General features: G+C 47.1%; 2 protein-coding genes across 12 annotated transcripts; one reads left to right on the top strand and one right to left on the bottom strand.

Moving 5' to 3' along the window:
- The first annotated feature begins 1097 nt into the window (after positions 1-1097).
- Positions 1098-23879, top strand: TRAF3IP3 (TRAF3 interacting protein 3). Of its 6 annotated transcripts, none has more exons than XM_041757745.1 (17): positions 1098-1297; positions 4888-4994; positions 5182-5585; positions 7273-7417; positions 7561-7624; positions 7886-7910; positions 8177-8206; positions 8301-8396; positions 14733-14804; positions 17012-17152; positions 17267-17404; positions 18611-18740; positions 19315-19377; positions 20807-20866; positions 21962-22098; positions 22980-23093; positions 23727-23860. In XM_041757745.1, exons 3-17 carry the CDS (start codon positions 5241-5243, stop codon positions 23817-23819), a joined length of 1653 nt encoding a protein of 550 aa, XP_041613679.1. In that variant the 5' UTR covers positions 1098-1297; positions 4888-4994; positions 5182-5240; the 3' UTR covers positions 23820-23860. The 6 variants fall into 6 exon arrangements, 5 of the variants coding, with proteins under 5 accessions (XP_041613679.1, XP_041613691.1, XP_041613686.1 ...); XM_041757752.1 differs by lacking the exon at positions 1098-1297 and adding an exon at positions 3923-4075; XM_041757763.1 differs by lacking the exon at positions 1098-1297 and adding an exon at positions 4146-4156.
- C1H1orf74 (chromosome 1 C1orf74 homolog) lies at positions 23717-26577 on the bottom strand. 6 transcript variants are annotated; one of them, XM_041757788.1, is made up of 3 exons: positions 26040-26577; positions 25314-25373; positions 23909-25119 (listed from the first exon to the last, which is right to left on the bottom strand). In XM_041757788.1, the coding sequence occupies exons 1-3, from the start codon at positions 26186-26188 to the stop codon at positions 24486-24488; spliced, it is 843 nt and encodes a 280-aa protein (XP_041613722.1). In that variant the 5' UTR covers positions 26189-26577; the 3' UTR covers positions 23909-24485. The 6 variants fall into 6 exon arrangements, with proteins under 6 accessions (XP_041613730.1, XP_041613725.1, XP_041613738.1 ...); XM_041757806.1 differs by having other exon boundaries at positions 23909-24939; XM_041757796.1 differs by having other exon boundaries at positions 23717-25375; positions 26035-26577.
- Between the last annotated feature and the right edge of the window lie 690 nt (positions 26578-27267).

Here is a 27267-nt window from a genome sequence, read left to right as displayed (position 1 = left end):
GTGCCAATAAAAATTTCTTATTCTGCTCTGTTGGACTCCCCAACGTCTCTATCCTTTGCTTATTCTTGCCTCCGTATGTCAGGCTCCAGGATCTTGAGCTCTTGTCTCTCATCCTGAAGGAATGTTGTTTGCCTTCAGCTCTAATGCCTGAGAATCCATCCTCTGTGCTTTTCCCTTGCCTACTCCTTGTCTTCTTCCTCCTCAAAGAACGGGGGAAGGAGTAGGCACTGGAGAAGATTGTGACATACTTCCCACAGGTCAATAAATACACGTTATCACAACTGTTTAAAAGTCCCGTCATACCCTTCACATGTGCCAAGACGTAGGATTCACAGAAGCTGTATTGAGTGGACCATAGAGACCAGGCTGATTGCACATGGTTACAAAGCTATTTAGTTAACTTGTCCTAATGCAATTTCCCCTCCACCTTCTTATCCTGAACTTCTTATGCATTTCCTGACAGTATGATTTGTAATAGCTTCTTTTTAATGCGCAGAGATCGGTTCTTTCCAGTTTTTTCCCAAATTTCCTAGTCAATTGGAAATTCTTTTTATGAGATTCTGCTGCTATGGCTTCCTTTCAATCCCCAATCACCCATCCACCACCTTTTCACACCCCCTACCCTGCACTACTTCAGAAAGGAGCAAAGTCAGAGCTGGCCTCATTCCAGAATTCTGAAAAAGACACCGGGTACTTCAGAAGAGCAGAAACTCTTTACAACTCTTTGGGATTGGGAAGAGGTAACCAGAGGAAAGAGAAAATCTTTACAGAGACAGCTACCTGATATACATGAAAACCTACGCTGGGAATGTCTCTTCTATGTCAAAAAGCTATTTGCCTCCCCATAGAAATGGCAAGGTTTGGTTGTGACCCAGAGTCCCATCCTTGTCTACTTTTAGAAAGGGATCTTGATTTGCAACCAACTGAGAGCTCACACCAATGCACCAGCCAGCCAGAGAAAGGGTGGCTGGTGGGTGCCCAAAGATGGGAGGAGCTCCTGTGCCCAGCCCCAGAGGCCTCAAGGGCTCGGGGGCCCACTCAGATTGTACCCGAGAGCAAGAGAGAGGAACTGGGGTGAGCTAGCACTGTGGCTTTGTCTGTTTCCTGTTTCAGCAAGGCTGCCGTGCAAAAAGAAAGACGGTACCAAGAAGGGAAATGCTAAGGGGGCCCAGAGCCATGGATTGAGAGCTTGCATTTTACTCAGCTGCTGTCCTGCCCCATCTGAGACCAGAGCCAAGATCTGCCCAGGAGCTGGAATGCTTTCCTGAGCTGCTTGGTTTGGAGCCTGGGACCCAAGGTAACTGAGAAGGAGGATGCTTTTGTGTCCAGATTGGGGACCTCTGACTCTGGGGTGGGGAAGATGCTCAGTCATCCAAGCTTCCCTAGGCTCAGAGGGGGAGACACGGAAGCAGATGGATTAGTTTAAGAGTGTTTGGGGTTGGGTAAGCAGGAAGGCATCCTGGCTGGCTCCCGGAGGCACTAGCCATGGCACAGGGGTAGATCTTCAAACGCTCCTCTGCTCCGTCCTTCAGATTGTATTAGGAGTGAGTCAAATGACTTAGCGTCCCAGCTACCCAGTACTGGGCATGAGTTAAATGCTCTTTTATAGTTCCCCCTCAAAGCAGGAGTCCCCAAAACAATAAGCTGCCTTTCCACGGCCCAGGTGCCTGCCGGCCCTTCTCTCCCGGGCTCACTGGGAGCTCTGCACCAGGACGGCCAGACCTATACAGGAAGACATTCATTGCACACACAGCCAGGAAGTAGGAGCAGACTTGGAAAGGCAGCGACAAACCACTGTCAGGTGAGGGCAGCACCCTGACCTCTCCCTGAGGCAATACGCCCTGAGCCAAGATCACCTCCTCCCCAAGCTCCAAATGGGCCCTGTCATGCTGCCAGCTGCCAGAAAGCCTGGGCAGTGGCCCAGTGACCTTTCTTTGAACCACACAGGGACTAGTTCCCTTTTCTTCTACAGCCCATCCCTGTCAGTCAACCATCCCACATGGCTTCTTGTGTTGAAGCAAATCAGAACAGTCAAGACACCCCCGAAAGCTGGATGTGATTCCACTCAGCTGTGTGCACCTAATCCTACCGGGTGTCAGGCCCTGGGGGTCTGCGAATGCTCCCTTCTGTAAGGAGCCCTTTGGACGGCAAGTCCCCGCTTGGGCAACAGGTCCCAGTGTTTGCCCCTTAGGAAGCAGAGCAAAGCCACTGCAAGTGTCTGCAGACTGGTGCACTGGCCAGGGCCAGGCAGTCTGGGGAGACCTCATCTCAGGCTCCGTCTCCTCCCCCACAGCGCTTTCCCCCTCACGGCAGGAAGGTAGGAGGATTCTCCATAATCACAGGCTTTGCCCCCTCTACAAAGCCCTAGGATTACCTGGGGCCCACGTTTTAATGGTGGGATGCCGACAGGCTGGACACCAGCTCTTCCCCCCACCTCTTCTTTGCTTTTCTGCCGGGCCTATTTGACATGGCGGTTGTGTCCAGCTCAAGGACAAGTCCTTGTAGCCCACACCCAGAGGTCAGACGAACCCAAGCAGTAAATACGATCCACATGAGGCCACATCCCCTCCGTTTAGTAAACAGAAAAGGGTGGGGAACAGAAGGATGAGGCATTCTTGATCTTGGGGTGCTGGTCCAGCTGAAGGCCTTGGGCTTAACAGCACCAAGTCTTTGGTAGCCAAGATCAGCAAGACAGGGGTAGTAATAATCCTACTTCAGTATTGTAAAAAAGCTGACATTTATTGTGTGTTATGTGCCAGATGCTTGATATGCGTTTTCTTCTTTAATTCTTATAACCTTACAAGGGAGGTTGGGGTCTCGTTTTATAAATGAAAAAAACTAAGACTTAGAGACATTTAAAAGCAAAAAGCTAGTAGATGACAGAGCCAGGATATGAACCCACACAGCCAGGAGCGAGGGCTCTCTCCGCTTCCCCCATCTAAGGTAGAATTAGCCAGGAGCTACGGCTTAGGCTCCTATAAGGGTAGATTCTGGACATGGGGTTCACCTATACATAATCCCGAGTCTCCTCCATTCAATCATTTACAACTCAATATGAATGGGTCTTTTGCATCCTGTTCTGTTTTTAAATAACAGAAGTGGCAGGTGGGAAGTCAGGGAACCATACAGAGTAGGAATGAGGACAAAAGCCTAAAGAAAGGGGGGAGCATCATCTACTCCCAAGGATGGGAATAGAGAACAAGCATCCAAAACCTCACAGTTTTCCTTCCTTCCTTCCTTCCTTCCTTCCTTCCTTCCTTCCTTCCTTCCTTCCTTCCCTTTCTTTCTTTCCTTCCTTCCTTCTTCTTTCTTTCTTTCTTTCTTTCTTTCTTTCTTTCTTTCTTTCTTTCTTTCTTTCTTTCTCTTTCTTTTTAAGATTTTATTTATTTATTCATGAGAGACACACAGAGAGAGTCAGAGACACAGGCAGGGGGAGAAGCAGGCTTCCTACAGGGAACCTGATGCAGGACTAGATCCCAGGACCCCGACATCATGACCTGAGCCAAAGGCAGACTTTCAACCACTGAGTCACCCAAGTTCCCTGCAGCCTCACAGTTCTGCCTGGGGTCTGCACTGCCCCATACCAGAGTATACCCCGCTAAGCCTCTTTGAGAGCATGCCTGGCTTGACCTTATAGGACCCCTCTCCTGGAGTAAGATTGCCCCACCCACGAATGACCCCAGGGAATGAGTGGTCTGATCAGAGAGATAGCAGGAATCCTGCAGAGAATTCTGGACTGAGCCAGATGGGCAGCAAAGTTCCAATGAAAGGACAAAAAGGCTGCTACCTGTTGAGTCTGTTTGGCCTATAAATAAACTCAAGGGGCCAGAGCTGGCAATTACTTGCTGGTCAATGAAGCTGAGATGCCCTTTCTGACCTATCCAGGAATGAGGTTCTGTGGGCAGTGGGTAGTGACATTGTAGGACAGAAAGGAGAAACAGAAGCTGGAAGGGGGAGTCCCTCTTCCTTCGTCCTCCACTGGGCTAGCTCCAGTGGTCAGTGGAAACAGGGCACAGAATTTCCTGTGTTCAGGATCTGGCTCAGCCACGTTCAGCCCCAAACAAATTTGCAGAAGGTAGGTGAGGGAGAATGGGAAAGAGGGAGAAGGCACAGAGAAAGAAGAGGAAGTTAGAGTTGGGGGTTATGTGAATAGCAGGTAAGATTATCTAAACAGGCAGCAAGTATGGCTTCTACACCACGCCTGGTTCCCTGGGGACTTGTAGTTACTGTTTTCATTTGTTTTATTTTTTTTTTATAATAGCCTTATTGAGGTATCATTCATGTGGTTGCTGGTTTTGATGGTGTGATCTGTGTTTGGGCTAAGGAGAGCAGACCTAGCAGCATACGTAGCCCTAGCAGGGAGGAGATTCTAAAACATGGAACCTTTAGCTTGGAGTGTTATTGAGCTAGAAGCTGTGAAATGGGTTTCAGTCAACACTGGACAGATGGCAGGTACTCAGCCAATATTGGTTTGAGTTGATGTGCTCCTGAGGGTCAGATCCCAATCCTGGGACAGGAGCGGATACCAATGGACCAACGTCAGGACTCCATGACCGGAGGAATTAGTGTGAGCTTTTCCTCCTAAACCATGCCCAGGTCTGGGCTCAGAAGCTAGTTGCTAAGGGTTAAGAAGACAGCAGTGGGTGGTAGTCACAAGACTGGCCCCAATTTGGGGGGGTCTGGTTATTGTTCCAGGCCTTGAGAAAAGAGTCACTCAGCTATTTCAGCTCAGATCAAGACAGCAGGAAAAGATGCTGGCCTTCCTTTTAGATTGGAGAAGAGAGAGCCAGTTTACCTGTTCTCTAGAAGTCTCTGGAAAATGAACACATCCCTATCTGCCATCCAAAATGCTATATGCTCTGACAATTTTTATCAACCGTTTCTCAGGTTCCCCTGACTTAGAAACAGGGTGAGATCAAGGAAGGTGAGATCAAGGAAGAAGTGGCAGTGCAAAGAGATCTTCCCACTTTGCAGAGGGGGAACGTAGGCCAGAGGTAAGTGAAAATTAGTATGGAGCCTGGACCTAGGAGTCCTGCTCCAAGTTCAACACCATCACCTCCTCAGTTTTCAAGCCACATGTACGGGACGTTGTGCTATTTCTGCCCCCTGGTCCAGGGAGATAGTCATTTTTCTGCCCATCTCCTGACCCCTCCCCTTCTCCTCCCTCTTGGCATTTGGCAGACCCAGGCAGCTATTCCAGGAACTGGAAGCCAAGCACAACAGGTGCTCAGGAGGTCATCATGATCAGCCCAGACCCCAGGCCTTCCCCTGGCTCGGCCCGGGGGGCTGAGAGCTATGAGGCCAAGTGTGAACGCCGGCAGGAAACCCGTGAGAGCCGCCGTTGCCGCCCCAATGTGACCACTTGCCGCCGGGTGGGGAAGGCACTGAGGACCCAGCAGAGAGAGCAGCTCCAGAGTGCACGACAACGGGAGTTCTTCAGGAGGAGGGACCTGGAGGTGGAGGAGACAGGCAAGGCCCAGAGCCCCAGGGCCAAGGAGCGAGGTCCCTCCAGGAGGCCAGGCCAGCCAACTGACCTCAAGGAACCCTTGTCTTGGGCCAACAGGATCTCTTCCCCCCGGCAGCAGGTGGGTCATGTCAAGGGACACGCTACTCTGGATGGAGGCAGGGGTACTAAGGCAGATGATTGGGCTCAGACTCACCAAAAAGTGATTTAAATTAAGCTCCTTCTTCCTCAGTCATAGAGCATCTCCCTTACCCACTTACTCATTCAGAGGTTTTTGTTGTTTGGGTTTTTGTTTGTTCAGCTCTTTGTTGTTGTTGTTTTGCACTGGCCTTTTAAGGAAGAAAAAAAAACTTAAAAGCAATCCCATTGCTAATTCTTAGTTATCAGTTCAAATTTAGGCAGTCTACACATATGTTCTAGAGCATTTGTTCATCCATCATTGAACAAATATTTACTGGGTGCTTACTGTGTGCCAGGTACACAGGCCTATCTTCTTGATACCTCCTCTCAGGAACACACACACACACACACACACACACACACACACACACACCCTCTCCTCTCCTCTTCTGTGAGACTATTTTACCCACCTACCTTTTCTCTGTCACTTGGACCATTCCGCTTGTACTAAATTCATGCAGAGGAGGTCTTGTCTGGTCCAGTAAGCTTTCTCTGGCTTCTCCAGGCCACCTCTGCACTCTGTGGTCCTTATGAGGTTATAAATCCTCTAAGATTGTGTAATAATACTTAGAGAACCCATCGTTCTGGCCTGGGAAGGAGCAGTGCTGGCAAAAATCAGGGTGTGCTGAGAGGATCTAAGCCAGCAAACCATCTGTGTCTTCCTACCCATGTTATGAGTATGCTGACAGCAGGGATGGGTCCGCTGTATTCCCTGGAAGTGCCTGGCCTGGTTCCACACCCAGAGTAGAAGTTCAGTCGGGCTTCTTAATTAGTGGATCTGTTATCTGTAATAGAAGGTGCTGCTCAAAAAAATGATCCTTGAGCCCGACTGTAAAATAAAACCAACTTTTTACCTTCTAAGGCAAGAAGATTTCTGAATGCTTTTTGTTTAAAAAAAATTTTTTAAGGAGAAAAAAGTACAAAAACACATTTAACTAAAGAACTTTGCCTAAGCCTGTCAGTTATCGAAGTTTTACTGAGCTCGAGTCGGTCTGCATGATTGGATACCACAGGCACCCCTTAGCCTTTTGGTGTTCTGTTACAACCATAGAATTTTTGAGTTTGCATGAAGAATATATAAAAAGAGCGGACTAGATTGTGACAACTACTACTATACCCCTCCCTCCACATTCCTGCTCTACTGGCTCTTCTCACAAAACCTCAGCAGTATTCCAGCCATGACTGAGAGGAAGGAAGCCACCTCTCAAACATGGAAGGGACCTCAGAGATCATCTACATTACACAGACTCATTGCACAGATAGAAGACTGAGACCTAGTAGAAAAGGCAGGGTCTGACCCTAGATGCCTTCACTCTCAGGCCAGTTCTCTTTCCACATCCCCATGCTGGCAGCATAGGTGGCTGAAACCAAACAAGGTAAGTCAGGGGTTCTAGAGAAAGTAAGGAGAGATAACCCCAGCTCCCCATTTGCCTGGCATGGGAAGGACCATTCCTCCCATGGCTGAGGGAGGCCAGGAGCAGGGACAACTTTGTAGTTTTTAAGGTTTGAATGGGTTACCTTGGTTTCCTGGACCTGAAACTTGATCACTTGTTCACTTTTCTGCGGTCAGCTGGAGAATGATGCTCTAAGAGGCTCTAGGCTTTCAGCATCCCCTACTTGTTTTCCAGGTGTCAGGGACCAGCTCTGAGGTCTTTCCAAGCCAGTGTCACCCTCCCTCAGGCCCCTGGAGGGATTTGGCCAGCCAGCCCTCCCAGGCTGAGGACCTTTCACTGAAGGATCATCCCGCCAAAAAACCACCCAAACACCACCGTGGTAAGAGCAGAGCCTCCCCCACTTCATTGGGGCCTGCAGAGAATCTGGCCACAGCAGGCTCAGCTTGCTGACAGTGGAGAGTCCCTGTGCCTTCCCACTTCCTCCTCCATGGGTTCTGAATCACCTTATCCTCTATCACTCAGGCACCCAGACAAAGGCAGAAGCGGCCCAGCCAGCAATTAAGAATGATGCCAGTCAGCAGACCAAGTGAGTACCTTCCATGTCCCTGCCCCCAGCTTCCTTCCATACCATCCACTCCTTTCTTCTAAGCTTTGCTTGAATCCACACCCAGTATGTGGAGAAGGAACACAGCGAACTTCCACATCCACCTTAGTTGAGAGAAAGGAAGGCCTTCCCCACCCTATTGGCTCTTCAGAAGAGATCAGAGAAGGAATCCACCCGCCATCTCCTGATGTGCTTGTTTCTTTGATCGAGTGTCATTTCTGTTTTTATTTCTTCTCTTCCCAGTTATGGAGTTGCAGTTCTAGATAAGGTAAGAAAATCCTCGCTTTGAGGGGGTTGACTCAAAGGGTATCTCAGCTCCTCTAAGCTCTGACATACTGGAATTCTATGGTAAACACAGCTGGGATGGAGGGGCACCTTCTTCCTGGATGAGCACAGACAGGAGGACCTGGAGGGACTCTGTCTGAGCCAAGGAAGAAAAGTTACTTGACACAAGCCAGTCTCGGCTCTCGTTGCATGTTCGAGGATTTCAGGGGACCTAGAGTCTTCTTGAATACCCTTTTTCTTTCTCTCTAGGAAATCATCCAGCTTTCTGAGTACCTCAAAGTAAGTAACATGTGAACTCCCCCCTCAGCTCCTTCACCCACTTGCTCTCTCCTCATCCAGATTAATCATGCCTTCTTGCATTTTTGCCCCCCAGGAGGCCCTACAGAGGGAGCTGGTTCTAAAACAAAAAATGGTCATTCTCCAAGACCTACTGTCCACTCTGATAAGGGCCTCTGACAGCTCTTGGAAGGTAAGGAATGAAATCTTTGTTTGAACAAAGCTTGTGGGCTCTTACTCTTCTTTATACACCACCCCAGCAAGAGAAGGGGTTTTCTCACTACTGAAGAGGCGAGGTAGGAGGTGCTAAGATCTAAAGGTCAAACATGCCACAGTAAATATATGGAAGAGCTCAGCTAAATCCAGAATCATTAGCTGGGCTCATGTTGCTCCACACCCAGGGAAGACTCAGAACCAAAACAGGCAAGAATTGCCATTTTTCAATTTGTTGGCAGAAAAGAAGGATGATCCCAGTACATTTGCCGTTATTGACTATGGTGAATGTCAACTCTTTTTGTATGGGATTCATACCAATATTAACTCTGAGCCATCATGCACCTACTATTCAGCTTAGATATCAATGTCAAAGTGAGAAGGGACCTGAAAGATCATGTAGTCTAAGTTTTCCCATTTCACCAACAAGGAAACTGAGTGTCAGAGAGGTCAAGTGACTTGCCCAAAGTCACATTGCTAGTTAGAGGAAGAATTGGAACTAAAAACTCAAGCCTCCTTATTTTAGTCCATTCATTCAACAAATATTTATAGATCATGTTCTCCGTACTGAGCACTGGAAATCATGAGATATTAATTAGTTAGAGTTCCTGCTTTTAGAAAGCTTGTGGTTTTGTCAGGGAGGCAGATGCCTAAACAATGTAGAGATATGACAAACAAAATAAGAGAAATGTTTTCAGTATATAATAGTATATATAAGACGGAAGGAATGACTCCAGAGAAGAGGAAAACCAAGGAAATATTTATAGTTATGGAAGTATTTTCCAGACTAACGTGGAAGCAAAAACTATATCCTAGGCTGGGGATACAGCACAGACAAAGACCTAGAGGCATAATATAGTCTAAAGCAATGGGTCTCCAACCCTTTAATCTGAAGACTGCTTTATACTCTTCAAAAAGTTTACTGAAAACCCCAAAGAATGTTTTGTATTTAGCACATCAGGATTTAGCCTATTAGAAATGAAAACAGGAAACTTAAAATGTGTGTAAATTTTAAAATACAGTAGTAAACCCACTACATGCAAACCTAAATGACATACTTTTATGAAAAATAAGTTTATTTTTCAAAAAAATCATGAGAGGAGTAACACTGTTTTACACTTTGGCAAATCTTTTTAAAGTCTGAACAGAAGATTCTCGTATTTCCATCTGCTATAATACATTGTTTTGGTTGAAGCGTATGGAGGAAAATCCAGCCTCACACAGATACATAGTTGGGAGAGAAAAGACCTCATAGAACCTGTGAAAGGGTGTCGGGGACTCTCAGGGGTCCTTAGACCCCCAGAGTGAAATCCCTTAGATGTTCAGGGAGCTACGCCACTGGAGCATAAAGTGCCTGGTCCAAAAAAGAATGCATGACCTCACGGGCCTCCATGAACATCTAACCCTGCGGCATAGATGGCTCATATTTAGACAGAGAAATGGGCTGGGAGGGTTTAAAACAAAACTGAGAAGTTAATGGTGATATATAAGAGACTTCCTAAGCTCAGTCCTCCTTCCTCACGTGGCATTGTACGGGATTTAGTGTCTACGTTCAGGGCTCCTGATTGTCAAGGAAGTCATTTTCATCAGCCGAGCAGGAGCCTGGGACAGACAGCTGTGCATGCCAGGTGGTTTCCGGTGCTGAACTAATTTGAGATCATCTCACTCATTTATTCAACAGACATCTGATAAGTTGCAACTATGTGCTGAGCCCTGTGCTACGGGGACAAAAAGAAGTAGGGTTCTTGCTCTTGAGGAGCTCACATATCAGCCAGGAAGAGAGAGACGTACGGTGTGATGAAGCTGTAACAGTGGTTTCTAAAACGTGACACGGAGGAGAGAGAAGCAAATAATTACTCTGCCTGAAGTGGAACGGGGTAGGCTTCAAAGGAAAGGGACCACTTGAGTTGGGTCAGGAAGGATGCGTCGTTTACTGGTTACAGAAGTAGGAATGATGATGGGGAAGAAAAAGCAGAAAGGAAAGGCTGTTTAAGGTAAAGGAATCAGAATGCTTATAGGCCTCTGTCTCACAAACAATTGGGTATAGCCGAGTGTGGCTGAAATGAAGGCATCATGTCAGAGGAGTTCCAAAGATAAGAGCAGAAAGGGCTGCAGATGGGTCTCTGCAATTATGAAGCTTAGCCTTTTTCAGATGGACAGGGTATCTCAACCTTAAAATAATGTAGAGACTCTTTCCTAAATGAAAGGATCACAGATCACGGAGAATACATGCTACCCCCAGTTCGAGAAACACTGCTCCAGGCCATCAGCAGGGTAGCAATGGGAGGACTCTGTATTTGGGTTTAAAGTCCTACACTTAGCAATGTTTGGCCCATCCTCACGAAGAGCTCAGTCGATAGCTGTGGAGCTGTGGTCACTTTGCAGCATACACGCTGAAATCGCTGAGGAACTAAGTCGAAAATGAATGATCAGATCTGTGCTTTGAAATGTTCTCTGACAATAAGGACCCTGGCTCTGGGTGGGTGGGGAAGTGGCCAGAGCTGTGTTGACATCCCAAGCGAGTCATAGCAAGCTTGGCGGAAATGGGAGACATTTCCAAGGTCACCTCTGGAGGCAGTTTCAGGCCACAAGGGGCACGAGAGCCTCGGTTCCTCTGCTTGTGGTTTTCTCCCTCCCGTCTTCCCACCCCTCCCTATACTCACCCTTCTTTTCTTCCTCCTTTCCACCTACCCCCCCCCCCACAGCTTCCTGTTTTTAACAGAAATAGTCAGATTTTTCAGTTAAGAGGTCTTGTTTCCCCCCCCCCCCCCAAAAAAAATAAAGCAACCTTCTACTCCTGCCATGGAAGCCTCAACTTCCATGGAAGGACAGCCCCAGCCTGTGGTCCCGGGAAAACTAATTGGGAAGAATGTGACCAAAACGGGGGCTGGCGTTCAGCCCAGTTCAGGCCTCTGTTTTTTCCATTTGGCCCCCATGATTTGAGTTTCCAACTTCACATGCAGGGAAGCTCACCGCAAGCTCTGTGAGAACCCCAAGAATGAGGTCCCTCCATTGCTTCCTCCTCAAAGCTGACTCTGGGCCTATTAGATAATATGATGCGGCCTGGGGCCCTGCGGGGACTCCAGAGCAGAAACAATTTGGGTAATAAGAGAAAGCAAGCTCTCAGTGTTGGGCAATTCAAAAACCGAGGCAGGGCACACTTGGGTTTTAAGTTCTGTAAAGTGGAAACGAGATTTTTGAGATGACAGCCCAGCGGGGGATTGGCTGCAAGCCCCAAGCAACCTCTGCTAGAGCAGAGATGAGCTGTGGGCTGGTGCTTCTGCGGTGAGGTGGTAGTGTTTCTGGAGAACAGATCAGAGGCTGGGGAAAGCCAAGCAGAAGCAGGAGCTGAAGCCCTCAGACCAGCACCAGGTGTGTACAGCCTCCACCTTGCTCCCTTTTCCAGCTGGGGGATGGGGGGTACTCTGCTCTCTGAGCCCTGGGGCTCCCAGGCGGGGGGGGGCGGCGATTGCCAAAAAAAGGTCCACTGTAGGCCTGTAAAGAGTGCTTCTTCCCACATACTGCACCACTGGGCTTCATGACGGCAGAGGGGAGCGTGGGGGGCTGGGGCTCACACCAGGAAACTACATGCCTCATTTGCAACAACTTGGCTACAACTTTCTTCCCTGCCTCAGGGAGTCTGGGAAGGTGGAGCTGTGGACAAGATTTTTTTTAAGCCCCAGACTTGGGTGGTCCTTCGTCCCCACTGAAGGGACTATCCTGAACTGTCTTCTGTTGCATTGTGAATGGAAAAGTAATCTGGGGTACGGCTAAAATACAAAAATAGTTGGGAGGGCCAAGATACTGGATTAAGACCATAGTAAGGGAGGAGTGAGGAATCACCCAAAAAAGGGGTAAGAGACAGGGGAAAATATAAGGATATTGCTTTGGGCTGGTCTGCTTTCTTCTCAAACCACAGCCAGATAAACCTTAAACTCGGTGGGTTTGATTACACTGTGCCGTAGCAAGGAGTTTAGGCACAAGGAAAATGTAGAGATCTGAACCAGGAAATGGGGGTGCAGAAGTTGAGTTCAGGACCCATGGATTGACAGTGAACCCGCCATTCAGGGGAAGGCAGCCTTTTACCAGTTAGTCTGAAGCCCAAAACAATGGAAGTCTTTGTCCATCTCTTTTATCTGTCCCAAAGCCCTGTGGTTACTGGCGATGCCAAATCCAGTTGGACTCCCAGCTCTCACACGAGACATTATGAAAAACATTAATAGCAGGAGGCACTTTGAAAAATTATTTTTGGCAAAGCTTTTTGCTTTTGCAAAGCCCAGCTGAGTAATACAGGAAGCAGAAAGGGTGGGGGCGCCCTCTGGCTCCCAAGGTTTAGAAGAATCAGCCAAACAAGATCAAAACAGGAGCTGTGAGATACCACTTCCTGCCTCCCCCAGGTGCCCTGAAACTCATTGAAGGGGACAGACCTCAAAACAGAGTCCTCTCCTCTGCACCCAGGCCACCGTAGACCAGAAGCATAATGAGGGTTCCAAACACCCAAGCCGCCTGACTGAGAGGGGACATGGCATCTCAGGCAGGAGAGAAATGTCATTTCTAGACCTCACAAGCATCTCACAGGGCTTGGTTGGGAAAGCCAGAGAAAGGATATGAAAATCGGTTCTTGCTAGAGATCCATGGCCTTTCCTCTGGGAAACCAGCTCTCATTGATGGCACCCGCTCCCCAACCCCCTTGTACACACAACCTTCCATCAGACTGGAAGAACAAAGCCCTGCCCTGGGAAAAAGGGAGACAATTACAGGTGGAGGAAAGTACAGAGCAGCGAAGAGGTAGTTAGCTACTCGGCTGAAAACTGAAAAACTGAGAAACAGATAAGCCTCTTCCAGCCTGCCCTTCTCCACCCTCACCCTTGAGATTAGCATCCTTCCTGGAATGTCCAAGATGGCATCAAACCCACCCTGCTTGGGAATACACAGAACGTGGCTTTCTGGGAAGCCCCTTCACCACCACGACTACTCCCCAAATACACACACCCTGCCTTGACAGCTCTCCTCCATTTCCTGCTTTCTTAAAGGATTTCTCAACTTTTTTTTAAAAGATTTTTAATTTATTTGAGAGAGTGTGCACGTGCACACAAGAGAGCATGAGCAGAAGGAGGGGCAGAGGGAGAGGGAGAAGCAGACCCCAGGCTAAGCAGGACCCCAAGATCATGACTTGAGCCAAAGGCAGCCAGCCACTCAACCAACTGAGCCACCCAGGCGCCCCACTCTCATCTTGAGTCCAGTGTGTGTGTGTGTGTGTGTGTGTGTGTGTGTTGAGGGAAAGGGGAGGTAGTGAGGGGAGATACTAGTTTGTTAGGGCTGCTATAACAAAATACCACAGTCTGGGTGGCTTAACCAACAGAAATTTATTTTCTCATAATTCTGGAAGCTAGAAGTCTAAAAGCAAGGTGTTGACAGGGTTGGTTTCTCCTGAGGCCTCTCTCCTTGGCTTGCAGATGGCTGCCTTCTCCTATGTCTTCACATGATGTTCTGTTCTCTTTTTATGAGCGCGCCAGTCATATTGGATTAGGGCCCACCCTAATGACCTCATTTTAACTTAATTATTTTTTTTTTCTAAAAGAAGGAAAGAGAGAGCATGGCAGGGGGGCAGGGAGAGAGAGAGAGAATCTCAAGCTGACTCCATACTGAGCTGGGAGCCGGAGCAGGACTTGATCCCACAACCCCAAGATTATAACCTGAGCCAAAATCATTAGATAGACAGTCAACAGACTGAGCCTCTCAGGCTCCCCTCAACCTAATTATCCCTTTAAAGACCCTATTTTCAAATACAGTCACATTCTGAGGTGCTGAGAGTTAGGATGTTAACATCTAAACTTGGGGTGAAGGCAGTGGAGGGAGAGCACAATTCAGCCCATGAAAGGAAGTAAGGAAGGGAATGTAGAGACTTCTTTAGTCTTACCAGCCTAAACTTTAGAAGTAAAGCTCCAGGTCCAAGGCTATAAGGAGATGAGGAATATAGAAGTGCCTAGACACGGGAAAGAGGTAATGAGGAAAGAAAGAAAGCTTAGAAGATTTCTTTCAAGTGAACTCCTAATCTGATATCCTGAAACATTGGCTAGAGAACCTCAAGGTACAGAGAGGAACTGAGGACAGTCTGATTCTCCCTTCTCCTGTTCCAGAGAAACTGGAAAAGATCCTTTGTCATTTTTCTTCCTCTCTACCTCCTGAAAGGGTTCAGTTCCAAAAACATTGCTTGAACACTGACCACGTTCTAGGCAATAAGCTAGAAAAACAGAAGAAAACTCTGCATGCTGTATTTTGGCCCAAACTCATTAACTCATCCCATTTGCTCCAGGGTCAGCTGAATGAAGACAAATTGAAGGGCAAACTGAGATCTTTAGAAAACCAGCTGTACACCTGTACCCAGGTAAGCATTCAGGAGGACACTTTCAGCCCAGGAATCTAGAATTAAAGGAGAATGCTTGAACCTTGATTCTACTCTCTAGAAATGACACTTGACAGAGATGAAAGCACCCATACCTACTCACTCAGTTCTGTCTTTGCCATTTTCACTTTGGCCTCTAACCCATCCTTTTCTCCCTTTTTCCTGGTGTTCTTCCCTTTGCACCCTGAGAAGGAACCCTAGCATCAGTACTGTGCCAGTTCCAGGGGAATCTTAGGAATACCTGGAACTGTAGGGAGAGACCCTAGGTAAAGATTCACAATACCCAGATAGACCTTCATAGGTCCCAATCTCTGAACAGATAAGTTGGATATTATAATAAAGTCTTACAAAATGATTTCCATTCCGTGGGCAACTTTAGTCTAGTAGCAATCCCTGGGAAGAAGTAAAAGGCTACCACTCTTGGGTTTTTTATTGCACTGTTATCCATCTTCAGTTAACTCATTAGCCTGGTCTTGGATTACAAGAGATAGAAAGAAATCAGCTTTCACACTTGAGAAGTGATGGATTTCTGATAAGTGGCAAGGTGTCAGATAAGAGAATGAGGTGATGTGAAGTTAGGGAGATAAGATGGACCTGGCTGCACGGTTTTGGTCTTAGGAGGGAACAGAGTTTATATACAGGTTTGCTGATCCACAATTTTTATTTTTTCAGTATGGCCTGCTTTGTCACTTTTATGAACTAAATAATGCCACTGTGCTCATAAAATACTGACTTATAATCCAAAATACCAGTCTATATATTTTCAGTGAGGGGTAAAGCTGGCCAGTATGGGTAAATCCACTAACTAGAACACACCCATGTATGACCTTAGCCAATAGCTCCTAGATCTGGCTTCTAATAAAAGTTTTAAGAACATAAGATCTACTGATATTTAAATTCAAATTTTCAGAGGATTCCAAAGTTAAATGGAAATTATTTCATATTGATCCCTAAATTTGCATCATCTGGACTACTGCTTATTCAATGGGATAACCGAATTGACAGTAAAAGCTGCCTGCCTTCTCCAGAATCACAAGGCAAAAAGATGAAAGGGATAGGGAGGGGAAGATCCTAAGGGAATTTGCAAAGCTGCTCTTAACTTCTTAAGTTAAGCCAAGACAATTTTTTAATGCAAATGTATGAATTTTAAAACATTAAGAGTACTGAGGTTGTTCAGGTCTCTGAAGCTACACATTTTTTTAAAGCATGCTCTCTACCTTGAAGGAGTTTACAATCCCCTAAGGGACAATATTGACAATGGAGAGTCAATAGAATGAAAAGATAGAGACATACAAGGGACACTATGTGAACCTTAAGAAAAGCTACCTAATCCATAACGAGTTGAGGGATGGGAGTGATTGGTCAAGATTTATCAGAATTTATGTGATCTTTGGACTGAATCTTGAGCATGAGTAGAAGTTAACTAGGTGAAAAGGGTAGATGAGGATGCTCTAGGCAGAAGCTATATGGACAAAGGCAAAGGCCAAAAAGCCTAATGCTTAGGGGATCTATAAGCAATTCAGCTTGGGTGGAAGTAGCATAGAATCAAAGTCTGAGCCATGCCAAGGAATTTGGACCTGCTCCTTAGTCACTGAGAGATTTAAACAGGGAGTTATGTGATTAGATTTACATTTTAGAAAGTACCCTTTAGCTACAAGGCTTGAAGATAGAGAAAATATTGAATTGACCCATACAATATTGTCCGAGTCTGAACTGACAAGAAGTCTGGAGAAGAGACAGATTGGAGCCGTTAAAGAGGTTGATTTGACAATGCTCAATGAACCACTGATTAGTGGGAGAAAGAGAAATCAAGGATGACTCCCTGGTCTCTGGCTTGGGAGACAGTGGGTGATGATGCTAGTCACTGAGAGAAGCAGCAGCCCAGGAGAAAGTAGGTTGAGAAAGATGATTTTGCTTTGGAAATGCTGAATTTGAAGTGCCTCTGGAAGGCCTGGGGGAATGCCGAACATGCCTAGAGCACTATTTGTTATGCGTGCTTCCTCATCACCTGGGACCCTCTCCCTGCCCACCTTGAGCCTGGAAGAAGATCCATCAGATTACTTCTATCTCTGCTCAGGAGGGCAGGGGGGGGGTGGGTGCAAGGACCAAATTCTTTTCCTTTCTGTATCCCAGCTCAGGGAATGGCACACAGAAGCTCAATATGTTTGTTGATTGGATCAAATTTACAGAAATACTCCCCTTGGGGAATGAAAAAGGTGTTATTGGAGATGGAAGACCAGAAAAACAGCTATGAGCAGAAGGCCAAGGAGTCACTGCAGAAAGTGCTGGAGGAGAAAATGAGTGCAGAGCAGCAATTGCAAAGCACACAGGTGTGGGGATGCTGGGCCTGGGACCCCGGGGTGGCTCTGGGCAGCATAGAAGGCAGCTGCACAACTCCCTGGAACCCTCAAGGCACCCTCCTCTTGTCTTGACCACCCTCTCAGCGGTCCCTGGCTCTGGCCGAGCAGAAGTGTGAAGAGTGGAGGAGCCAGTATGAAGCTCTGAAGGAGGACTGGAGGAACCTGGGGACCCAGCACCGAGAGCTGGAGAGCCAACTCCATGTGCTTCAGTCTAAATTGCAGGTACCAGGCCCGGGGTGGGGTGGGGTGGGGACTTGGGGAGAGAAGGCAGGGCTTCTGGGTTGGGGACAGTGACAGCAGCAAGGAAAGAAGCTGCCACTAGGACGGGGGTTCCAAAACAGCCTGAGAGCATGTGGTTTTTAGTTCCTCACTCTTTCAGTTCCTCACTCATTACCCACTTTGTACCCGACTCACTGTTTGGGCTCTGAAATCTAATTGTGAGTTCAGCAAGGATGTCTGCACTGCTCATGCCAATGAACTAAGTGTTCACTGGATGACACCATCCAAATGCAAAGGATGTGACTAGAATATTCATCAGATTGCTGTCATACTCCAACCCACTCTCTGCACCCCATCCCAGCAGAGCATCCAGCTCAGAAATGCCTACTACTGGCATGGAACAAGCATCACTAGCTTACTTATAGGCTGGGTATTACCTAACATCCTGCCAATGTGATTTTAAGCAATTATAGTAGACCCCTGGCATTCTCCAGGGTTCCATCATTTCCAACCTGTGTTACCTTGTCAAAGTTAACTAATCTAAATCTCACTTTCCCCATCTCTGAAAGGAGGCTAATAGTACCCATATCATAGGATTGTTGTAGGATTAAGTGAGTTAATCCATACAAAGTATGTAGCACAATACCCGGCACATACAAGCCTCCACATATATTAGCTATTTTTCTTCATAGATTTTACTTACTTGGTTTGAAATTTTTGAGAACCCACATCAAAAATTTACCTTTATAATTTCATTGAAGCAGAAACCTGAGTAACCAAATTAATAAGACAGGGCATGGGAGTCTTATCGAAGGAACGAACCCAGCTGACCAGGGCACAATAACCACATCTCTTATAAAGGTCTTTTTCTTTTTAACCTTATTGAGGAAAAAAAAAAAAATGACCCTGAGGGGAAAAAATAGCAGTGTTAGAATGAAAAGACAATGTGAAGACACCTAAAAAGTGATGATTTGGTATTTTTCAATTTGGGCATTAATTCAAACGAGTTCCTTGTGAAACATCCAAAAGTCTAATGCATTGTTAAAATGTGAGAAATAGAGCAGCGGGAAGGGAAAAAAAAAAAAATCCTAGTTTCCATTTCCCTAATACTCCAGTCTATGAAATTCTAGTTTTCCTCTTCTATGGGATCTGTTCCCAACCTCCGCCCTGGCACTGACCTGCTTCTGTGTCGGGCCCTCCTCCTTACAGGGAGCAGACAGTAGAGACCTACAGATGAACCAGGCTCTGCAACTTCTGGAGAATGAGCACCAGGAACTACAGGCCAAGATTGAACTTCTACAGGGGGACAGAGACAGCTCAGATACCCAACACCTACAAGGTACCCGGCTCCTCGGAGGCCTCTGGCTGAGAGAGCCCCAGAAAGGAAGCTAGGTGGAGAAGGCCTCACACTTTGGTTGGGTTTGTGATTTCATTTTACCTCGAGGGAAAGGTAGGGCTGTTTTGATCATCCAGGACTGAAAATTAATTATGCTGCACTAGCGAATCTTGTAGTATCGGCCTGCTTTTCCAGCCAGTCCCTCTGAACCAGGTCACAGCATTCCCACTTTAGTCACACGTGGCGAAGCTGCATTTCTAATTTGAAAGGGAAAGGTCAGTTGAAACACAAGGCACAGTGAAGGTCTCCCATCACAGCCTGTGTGTCAACAGGGCGGGGGCAGGTACCAAATCCTGTGCAAACACAACTCTTGATTCAACCCGAGGGTGCTGAGGCCAATGAGATCCAAGGTCGAGAGCTGATTTACCTCTCCAGTAACTGACAAGTAGAAGAGTAGCTTCCACTTGACACACATCAGAGGCCACAGACATCAGAGGCACCTACTAACTCGTTCTCAGGTGTCAGATTCATTAAGTCTTAGGTTTGTCTATTTCAGTTTGCATTATTTCATTTTCAGATCAACTGAAGAGGTCAGAGGAGGAGAAACTCACCCTGATGGCCAAAGTACAGCAGCTGCAGGGTAAGTTCCCTTTCCAAATTCTCAAAGTAGCACAGCTGGCTCTCTGGTGTTCTTGGGGCTCCTGTCCCACAAAAGGCATCCAGTGGAGGGGTTTGGGGCTGTTTTTGACATATCCCCTACCTCTGTGCATTTTCAGACCTTCTTGGAAAGTGAGGTCATGTACATAGCTCTTCACAAGTTAATATTTGCCGTTTTTTCCTTTAAACTTCTCTCTTTCTGTGCCAATGACATCGGTCCAAATTTCCCTGGTTTTCAGATTTCAAAAACAAAAACAAAAACAAAAACAAAATGGTAGGTTTCCTAAGGCAGTTATTTTATATATTGTCGTTCATTACATATGTGAATATGTCCTATAGACTTCTGTCTTTAGGAATGGTTCAGAAAATCAGTTCACGCCATGTATGCCTCAAAACCACCTTTTGGAGCCAAAGAGGGAGTTTTTGTAGAAAAAAGGAAGTAGGCAATTGCCGAAAAGAGAACCTGATTTGATTAATCTCTCTGCTGGCTGCCCACCTTAATCTCGGACACCCCTACAGAGAAATTAGGCAACCACCAGCAGATGCCAAGCACCTACAGGGCAGAAGCTGAATGGGCAAGGAGCCATGTCAAAATCGTGCATTTATTTATTCAGTACATATCTGTTGAGCCCCTATCAAGTGCCAGGTACTTTAGATATACATGGTGAGGATACAGTGCTGAGCAAGCTGACGCAGCGGCTTCCCTAGGGAAGCTTACATTCTGAATAAGCTCTACAATAAAGTACAGAGTTTCTGTGAATAACTAAGTACGTGTCAGGTAGCAGTAACTACTATGGAGAAAAATAAAGCAGGTTAAAGGGAAACCAGTTGTTATTTCATACAAAGTCATCTGGGGAAGTCTTTCTTCTAAAGTAACATTTAAGCAGAGACTTAAAGGTAAAGACAAAGTAGGATGAGATATGAGGATGATGTATTTATAACAAAATACCACACACTGGGTCACTTAACAGAAATTTATTTTGCTCTGGAGGCTATAAGTTCAAGGTCAAGGTGTTGGCAGGGTTGATTCCTCCTGAGGGCTTTGAGGATACAATCTGTTCCAGGCCACTCTCCTTGGCTTGCAGATGGCCTTCTTCTTCCTGTGTTTCTTCTTGTCTTCTATCTATGCACGTCTGTGTTGAAATTTCCCCTTCTTGGAGGACATCAGTCATATGAAATCAGGGCCAACTCTAATATCCTAAAAAACTTGATTACCTGTGTAAAGAACCTATCTCCAAATGAGGTCACATTCTGAGGAACTAGGGGTCAGGATTTCCTATGAATGGTAGTGGTTATTCAACCAATAACAGACAAGAACATTTTGAATAATTAAGTTTCAAAGCAAAGTTCTGAAAAGACACTGTTTGCAGTAGATATGCTAGTACAGAAAAGTTCCTTATGTTTTCCTGCAGGTCTGCTCCAGAATCAATCCTTACAGCTTCAAGAACAGGAGAAACTCTTAACAAAGAAAGGTCAGCAAATTTACTTCCACAAATTCTAAGATAGTGGTCTTTCTTTGCCTACCTAGAGGCAGGAGACGGACCACATGACCTCTTGGAGTCCCATGCAGTTCTAGGAGTCTATTAGGGCAGGGATCTAGGGGAGCTTTTTGGTGATTGATCATTGGCTTTGAGAACACTTTAACCAGTTAGCCTCCTATCCTGAGAAGTATATAAACTGTGAAAAGAATTTCTACTCTCTCCAAAAACATATGTCTGTGTTGAACATTTCAATAAATTGATTTTGAACTCAGGATTTAATGTCAATTTTTACACTTGACTTTCTGAATCAAATCCAACTCCCCAAGTCCACACTGTGTTGCATGCAACGGTTACCTCACTCTTAACCCTCATGAATCTTCTGCCTTAGCTCTCTGAGAAGAATTCATCATGTACGGGCGGGGGGCGGGGGCAGGGAGGATGACCCTCACTTATGCGTTCCATGAGGTCTTTTGTTTTCTCATCACAATCACCATGTAAAAGATAAGGCAGAAATTATTATACTCACATAGTATGGATAAGAAAATGAAAGTCTACGGTCATAAGAATTAAGGACACCGCTAAGACAACAATCCACAATTTCTGACTCCTAGTTCACTGCTCTCTTCACCAACACTAAGACTGCCACGTGGCTCAGAAGCCATCCTTAAGCCACCCCATGAAGATGAATTCCAGGGTAGGACAGCCATTCTCATGACTGAAATGAGGACAGAAGGGAAAGGGCTTAGTTATATCAAAGCACCAAACAAACCTACCACCAGAAATACTACAAAAGAAACTGGATTAGTAAGTATCCTCTAGAAATATCTGCCATTAAACAGGACTAGGGATACAAAGAAAAGATGCCAATCTTGACCTCAAGGGGCTCAAATTCCAGCTCTGTGTCAAGACTGAGCAAGGTCCCAATGGGAGGAAGTGAGAGAATTCTACTCCGTGCAGTCTCGTCAGGGACAGGTCCTCCCTTGCTCCCTCTCCTCCCTTCCCGTCACTCCAGGGTTCTCTCAGTGATAAGGCCCTCCCTCAGAGGTGTGGACCTCACTATCACTGAGAATCTGGCTGCTTTTTTAGATCAGGCTTTGCCTCTGTGGAGTCCAAAGCCCTGCCATAATGAAGTGGAACCTGAGGGTACAGGGAAGGAGAAAGAATGGGATTTCAGAGACCAGCTGCAAAAGAAGACTTTGCAGCTCCAGGCCAAGGAAAAGGAGGTGAGACGGTGACCTCAAGATAGTGAGGGGATCATCCCACAATAGTAAGGAAAACTACTGGGAGGCAGCCAGAGAGCAAAGATTTCAAAGTTTAAATTGTGACTGGATGTCAGTAGGTATTCATTTGCCTTTATAAAATGTCTTTACTTTTGGGCTAATTTGTCAATCTTTTCCTTCCTTTATTTATACCAACTGTTATTCAGGGTTTTTACTAGTTACCTTTTGTAAAGTCAACCTAAACTCAAACACATTTAATAAACATATTATTTCCTAAAACTTTGCCCTAGAGTTATCTCAAAACCATATATATATATATATATATATATATATATATATATATATATATATAGTCTTTTATGTAAATATAATTTTAAATTATTATATATATATATACACACACACATACATACACACACACACACACACACACACATATACATATATAGTGTCTTTTAATTAACAAAGCCCTTTCCATCTACATACTGGAGAACATACATATCCCCAGAAGTATTCATATGCAACTCAACTAGGTCCTGGCAGAGATGCTTTTATTAAAATCACTCCCAGGTCCTCTGTGCTAGAAGATCGTCATTTTTTGGTGCCCCCATCCACAAAGCACTTACACATACACAATCATGAGAGCACTGACATGTACAATACATATTATAATATGCGTTATAATCATTTAAATGGACACATTCCAGACAAAGTAGGTGAGACGGTCAAAAGGCAAACTGAAATCTCTGAGAAAGGCTGGGAAGGGAGGATGATGGTAAAAATTCCAAACGAATGAAGGGGTAACTCACGTGGGGCCCTCTCCCCAATCTGAGCTGTCCCAGGAGGAACTGGTGGTGATGACGTTGGTGGTATTCTCCCCTCAGTGCAGAGAACTGCATTCGGAGTTAGACAACCTCAGTGACGAGTATCTCTCCTGCCTACGTAAGCTGCAGCATTGTCGAGAAGAGCTGAACCAGAGCCAACAGCCGCCTCCCAGAGTAAGAGAGTCTATCCTCCCGTATTGTCCTGGATGATGGTGGGACGGTTCCTCCTTTGGCCAAATCTTGCAGATAAAATTTATCAGCCTGTGCCAACATCTGGCCAGCCTGTTCCACTCAGCCTGGTTTATATACTTGACAGTATAGCAAGTGTCAGTAAACACTGGCTCATGCATCTAAGCCTAATTTTCATGGAACTCTTGAACCTGAAGGGGAAGACTATTAGCTAAAACATGAAGTGGTGTTCTTTTAGCCTATTATGAGCTAGTGGCAAGAGTAAGGACAGCAAAAGCACTAAGGAATACAAACGGAGAATAATATAATTTTGCTGAATTATTTTCCATCCTTGATTATTATTATCATATTTAAGTATCTGGCCTTTGCTGGGTTTGATTCCCTGGGCCAGTAATCCTGGCTTAGGAGCCAGTGACCAGCAGTAAAGTAATTTAATCCCAAAGGAAGTGACCAAGTGAGAGGGGCAGTGATGTAAACAGCTTTTTCTCCTCTACTGACCCAATACTTTCCACTGGGCAGGGATGAGAAGAAGGAAGATTATTTTTGCCTGTACCTTCTCTAAACAACCCATGGCCTCTTTCTCTCTCCCCAACACCCACCCCCCCAACCCCCTCACAGAGGCAATATGGCCAATGGCTCTCGATGCTGATGATAATGATTGCTATAGCACTGGCAGTGCTCCTGGCCAACAAGGACAGCCTGATGATCTGACTCACTTGTGACAGCTGCATGAGTGAAAATCTGAAGCAAGAAACTTAATGAAAAACTCAGAAGGTTTACATACGTTAAAGTGTGGATTTCCCTGAGATTTTTGACTTTGCTATTATTTTTTTTTAACCTACTGTAAAATAAACAAACTTCACCTAATTGTCTCTGTTCCTTGGAACTCTTAGTTTACCCCTGAAAGACATGTCATATCCACAAACATAAGACATTTGAGCATCCTGGTCTTATCTCCATAGTCCAATTAAGTTGGTGGTATATGAACATGCAATAAAACCTATCCAGTCCTCCACTTTCCGGCTGACACTATCCACTAGGGCAGGTATATTTACAACCACCACACAAGAGTATATTGCTTGTCCTCCACCACCCTTCTCCACAATCTCTTTTCTCCTATCGCCTATCCAATTAAAAAAAAAAAAAAAATCAACAGATATCTCAGCAACGTCAAGAGGACTTCCTAGTATAGAAATGGCAAAAATGTATGACCAAGGCCACCATCACCTACTCCCCCTGCCCATGGCAATGTGCACAACTGATGACAGCATTTTTCCCTACTGTTCTCAAGATGCTCAGAATTCGTACTTGAGAGGTCATCCCTGAGCTAGAACTGATCATTTCCTGAATACCATTCACGTGAGAGAAACAATAAAGTCAGAGAGCCACTGCTGGGAGCGTGACTATCTCGGAGGAGATGCTCAGGTCAGCAAAGTCATTCTGAGCCCTACATCGAGTTCTAAGGTCTTCCTCCCAAGTATTTAGAATCTCTCTCAGGGCTGGGAACGAGCTCTCTGGGACACTAAAGGAATACAGCAAGACTGGGGGATGACCACGCAGCCATGAGATCCGAGCAGCAAACACCCGTAGTGGGGTCAGGGCTAAGCAGTTGTCATCTCCCTGGTTCAGTTGAAAGGTATACGGAACAGGATAGCCCAGGAGGATCCCAAACACAGTACAGAGATTCCAGTCTGAGGAACGAAGTCTGCTGCAGGAGACTGCCACGGACAGGTCCTTCTGCAGCCCTTGCAGATGCGTGATGATCTCAGCCATCAGGGCCTTCAAATCCTGAAGCTGGTCCAGGGAGCAGATAGACGGGTGAGGCTGGGAGCTGGAAACATCCACAAAGGCTATGGTACCAAGCAGCACCTGCTCCAAGGACTGACATACACGCTCGGGACTGACAATCAAGCTGTTTTCTCCGATCTCCAGGATGTGAAGTCCCTGGGTGGGGAAGCCCAGGGCCTGCAGCTCCTCCAGATAGCTCTGGAGCTCTGATGCCCCTGCGCAACTGCAATCATACAGCAGAGCTGGCTTCAGTCCCCGGGCCACAGCCAGCACCTCTCCAGCTAGGTGAAGGCAGACGGCTTGGGGTGGGCACCGTCTCTTCCCCATGCCCAGGGTCTGCTGAGCAGCTGCCACCAGCCTCTGAGGGCTTGGTGCTGACACGGGACCTGCAAGTGACATCAAGCAGGGCCTCCTTACCTAGCCACAGTTCCCTCCCCTGGGCCGCACCTCTGAGCTCCAGACACTTGAGGCAAGGGCCTAAAAACAAAACAGTAGCAAGGGATTATTACCACCAGCCGGGGACATTCCGGGAAACCTGCCAACAGCCTACCCCTACGTTTCGGAGCATCCTCCAAACATCTTTCTGTCCCTCCTTCTGCTTTGAGACGCTAACCCAGACCAGACAAGGCGAGATCCCTAACCTGGTTCCTACAGCTGACTCAGTCTCCCTCAGTCCCTAATTCAGGAGTCTTTCGGGTCTTTTGAGTAGATGGAGTAGATGCACGTTCTCTCTGGCTTCTTCTAACCTTTTTACCCGTTGCAGATTCCTTTTTCGGACTGGAACTTTAGGGGGTAGCGGCAGGGCTGTCTTTTGCAAAATTCCAGGCATTTCACCTAAAACTACCCCCCCCGGTGGGGGCAGAGTTCTGGGCTCCCAATGCCCTCTCCACTGCCAGCTTCCTCCTTCCCTTCCCGCCGACAGCTGCAACGGTGACCCGATCAACAGACGCCACAAGGCAGATTCACGACCCCTGCACCCCGGGACGTAACCGGGAGCCCCGGAGGAGGCCCGGACTGGACTCCCGCCGACGCCCCTTCGGCAAACGGGCTCCCTCCACCCCCCGTTCCCGGGCCCGAGCAGATCGTAAGGATCCGCTAAAGGAGCCAGCGCTCGCTCTCTCGCTCTCACACACACACACGTACTTCCTGCTTCCGCTTCCGCCGCCGGCTCGCGGGCTCGGAAGCGCCTTCCGGTTCCCTGCGGGCCGCCGCCAAGACGCGGAGGCCCGCACGCTCCGCCGCGAACACCGGAAACCGCTCGCGGCGCGCGGCGGAACAGGCCTACTGCGCATGCCCAGCACAAACACTCCCGCCGCTTTCCCGCGACGTCATCCAGCGCGCTGTCGCGCCCCTCGCGTTAGAACCTCCGGCCCGGCCGCGCCGGAAGTGTGGGCGCCTGCGGCCCGGCCCCTTCCGGCCAGACAGAGGCCGGCCCCGCCCGTCTGCGACGGAACTGGGGTGGGGCGGGCGGAAGTGCACGAAAGGAGGCGGGGCCTGGCGCGGCGGGCCGGCTGCCGCTGTGCTCACGCGGCCTGGCGTCGTGTGTCGTCTGTCGCGGGAGCCGGAGAAGGGCGCGCAACGCGACGACTCCGCTTGTGTCCGGGAAGACGTGCGTCCCCCCCCCCCCCAAAACGAAGCCTCCCTCGGGACAAGCCACGTGTTTTGCGGAGTCTCCTCACCTGTGAGTTGGTTGCGTGCTTCGACCGCCTAAATGCTCAATCTGAGAGGACTCGGCCTCTCTAACCGAGCAGGCTGTGAAGGGCGCGAGTATTATTAATACTCGAGTATTATTCACATTTATTGTGTGTGTCCGTATCACAACGTACGGAATAGATTGAAAAAGAAAAAATTAAAAAAAAAAAAAAGAACACCTTGACGGTGCTCAAGTTCGAGGAATTCGGTTTTCTGATTCCACGTCAGAACCGAGCAGAGAGGCGGAGGCTTTCAGTCAGGTAAGAACCAGGTGTTACTCCCCTTAAGGGTTAACACCTCAGAGGCAGAGAAAGCCCCTCTGAGAAAATGGCCCGAATTTATTGAGTTTATTGAATTTATTGCTCCGTGGGCAGAGCAGAGGCAACTGCGGGCTCCCCCGCTGGGGGTGTCACTCGCGGCTCCACGTCGGTGCCTCCTCAGAAGGTGGAACCAGCCCCGAAGGAGGGAGGGAGCTCCCGGCCTAACACCCACTCTTCCCGCAGAGGGAGTCAGAAGCACAAACTAGAAACGACTTTTTTTTTTTTTTTGCCTCCCCCCCCCCATATTTATTTTATTTTCCCGTGGTCACTAGCAGTAAGTCTATAAAATGAAAGACTTCATTCAGTTCATTCATTTATTCGAAGAACCAATTACAGTTGACCTTTGCACAACCGCGGGT

The sequence above is a fragment of the Vulpes lagopus genome, chromosome 1 (genome assembly GCF_018345385.1).
Source record: "Vulpes lagopus strain Blue_001 chromosome 1, ASM1834538v1, whole genome shotgun sequence".
In the NCBI taxonomy this organism is placed as follows: domain Eukaryota; kingdom Metazoa; phylum Chordata; class Mammalia; order Carnivora; family Canidae; genus Vulpes; species Vulpes lagopus.
The sequence above is the reverse complement of the archived record's forward strand: the minus strand, read 5'-3'. Positions and strand labels throughout refer to the sequence as shown.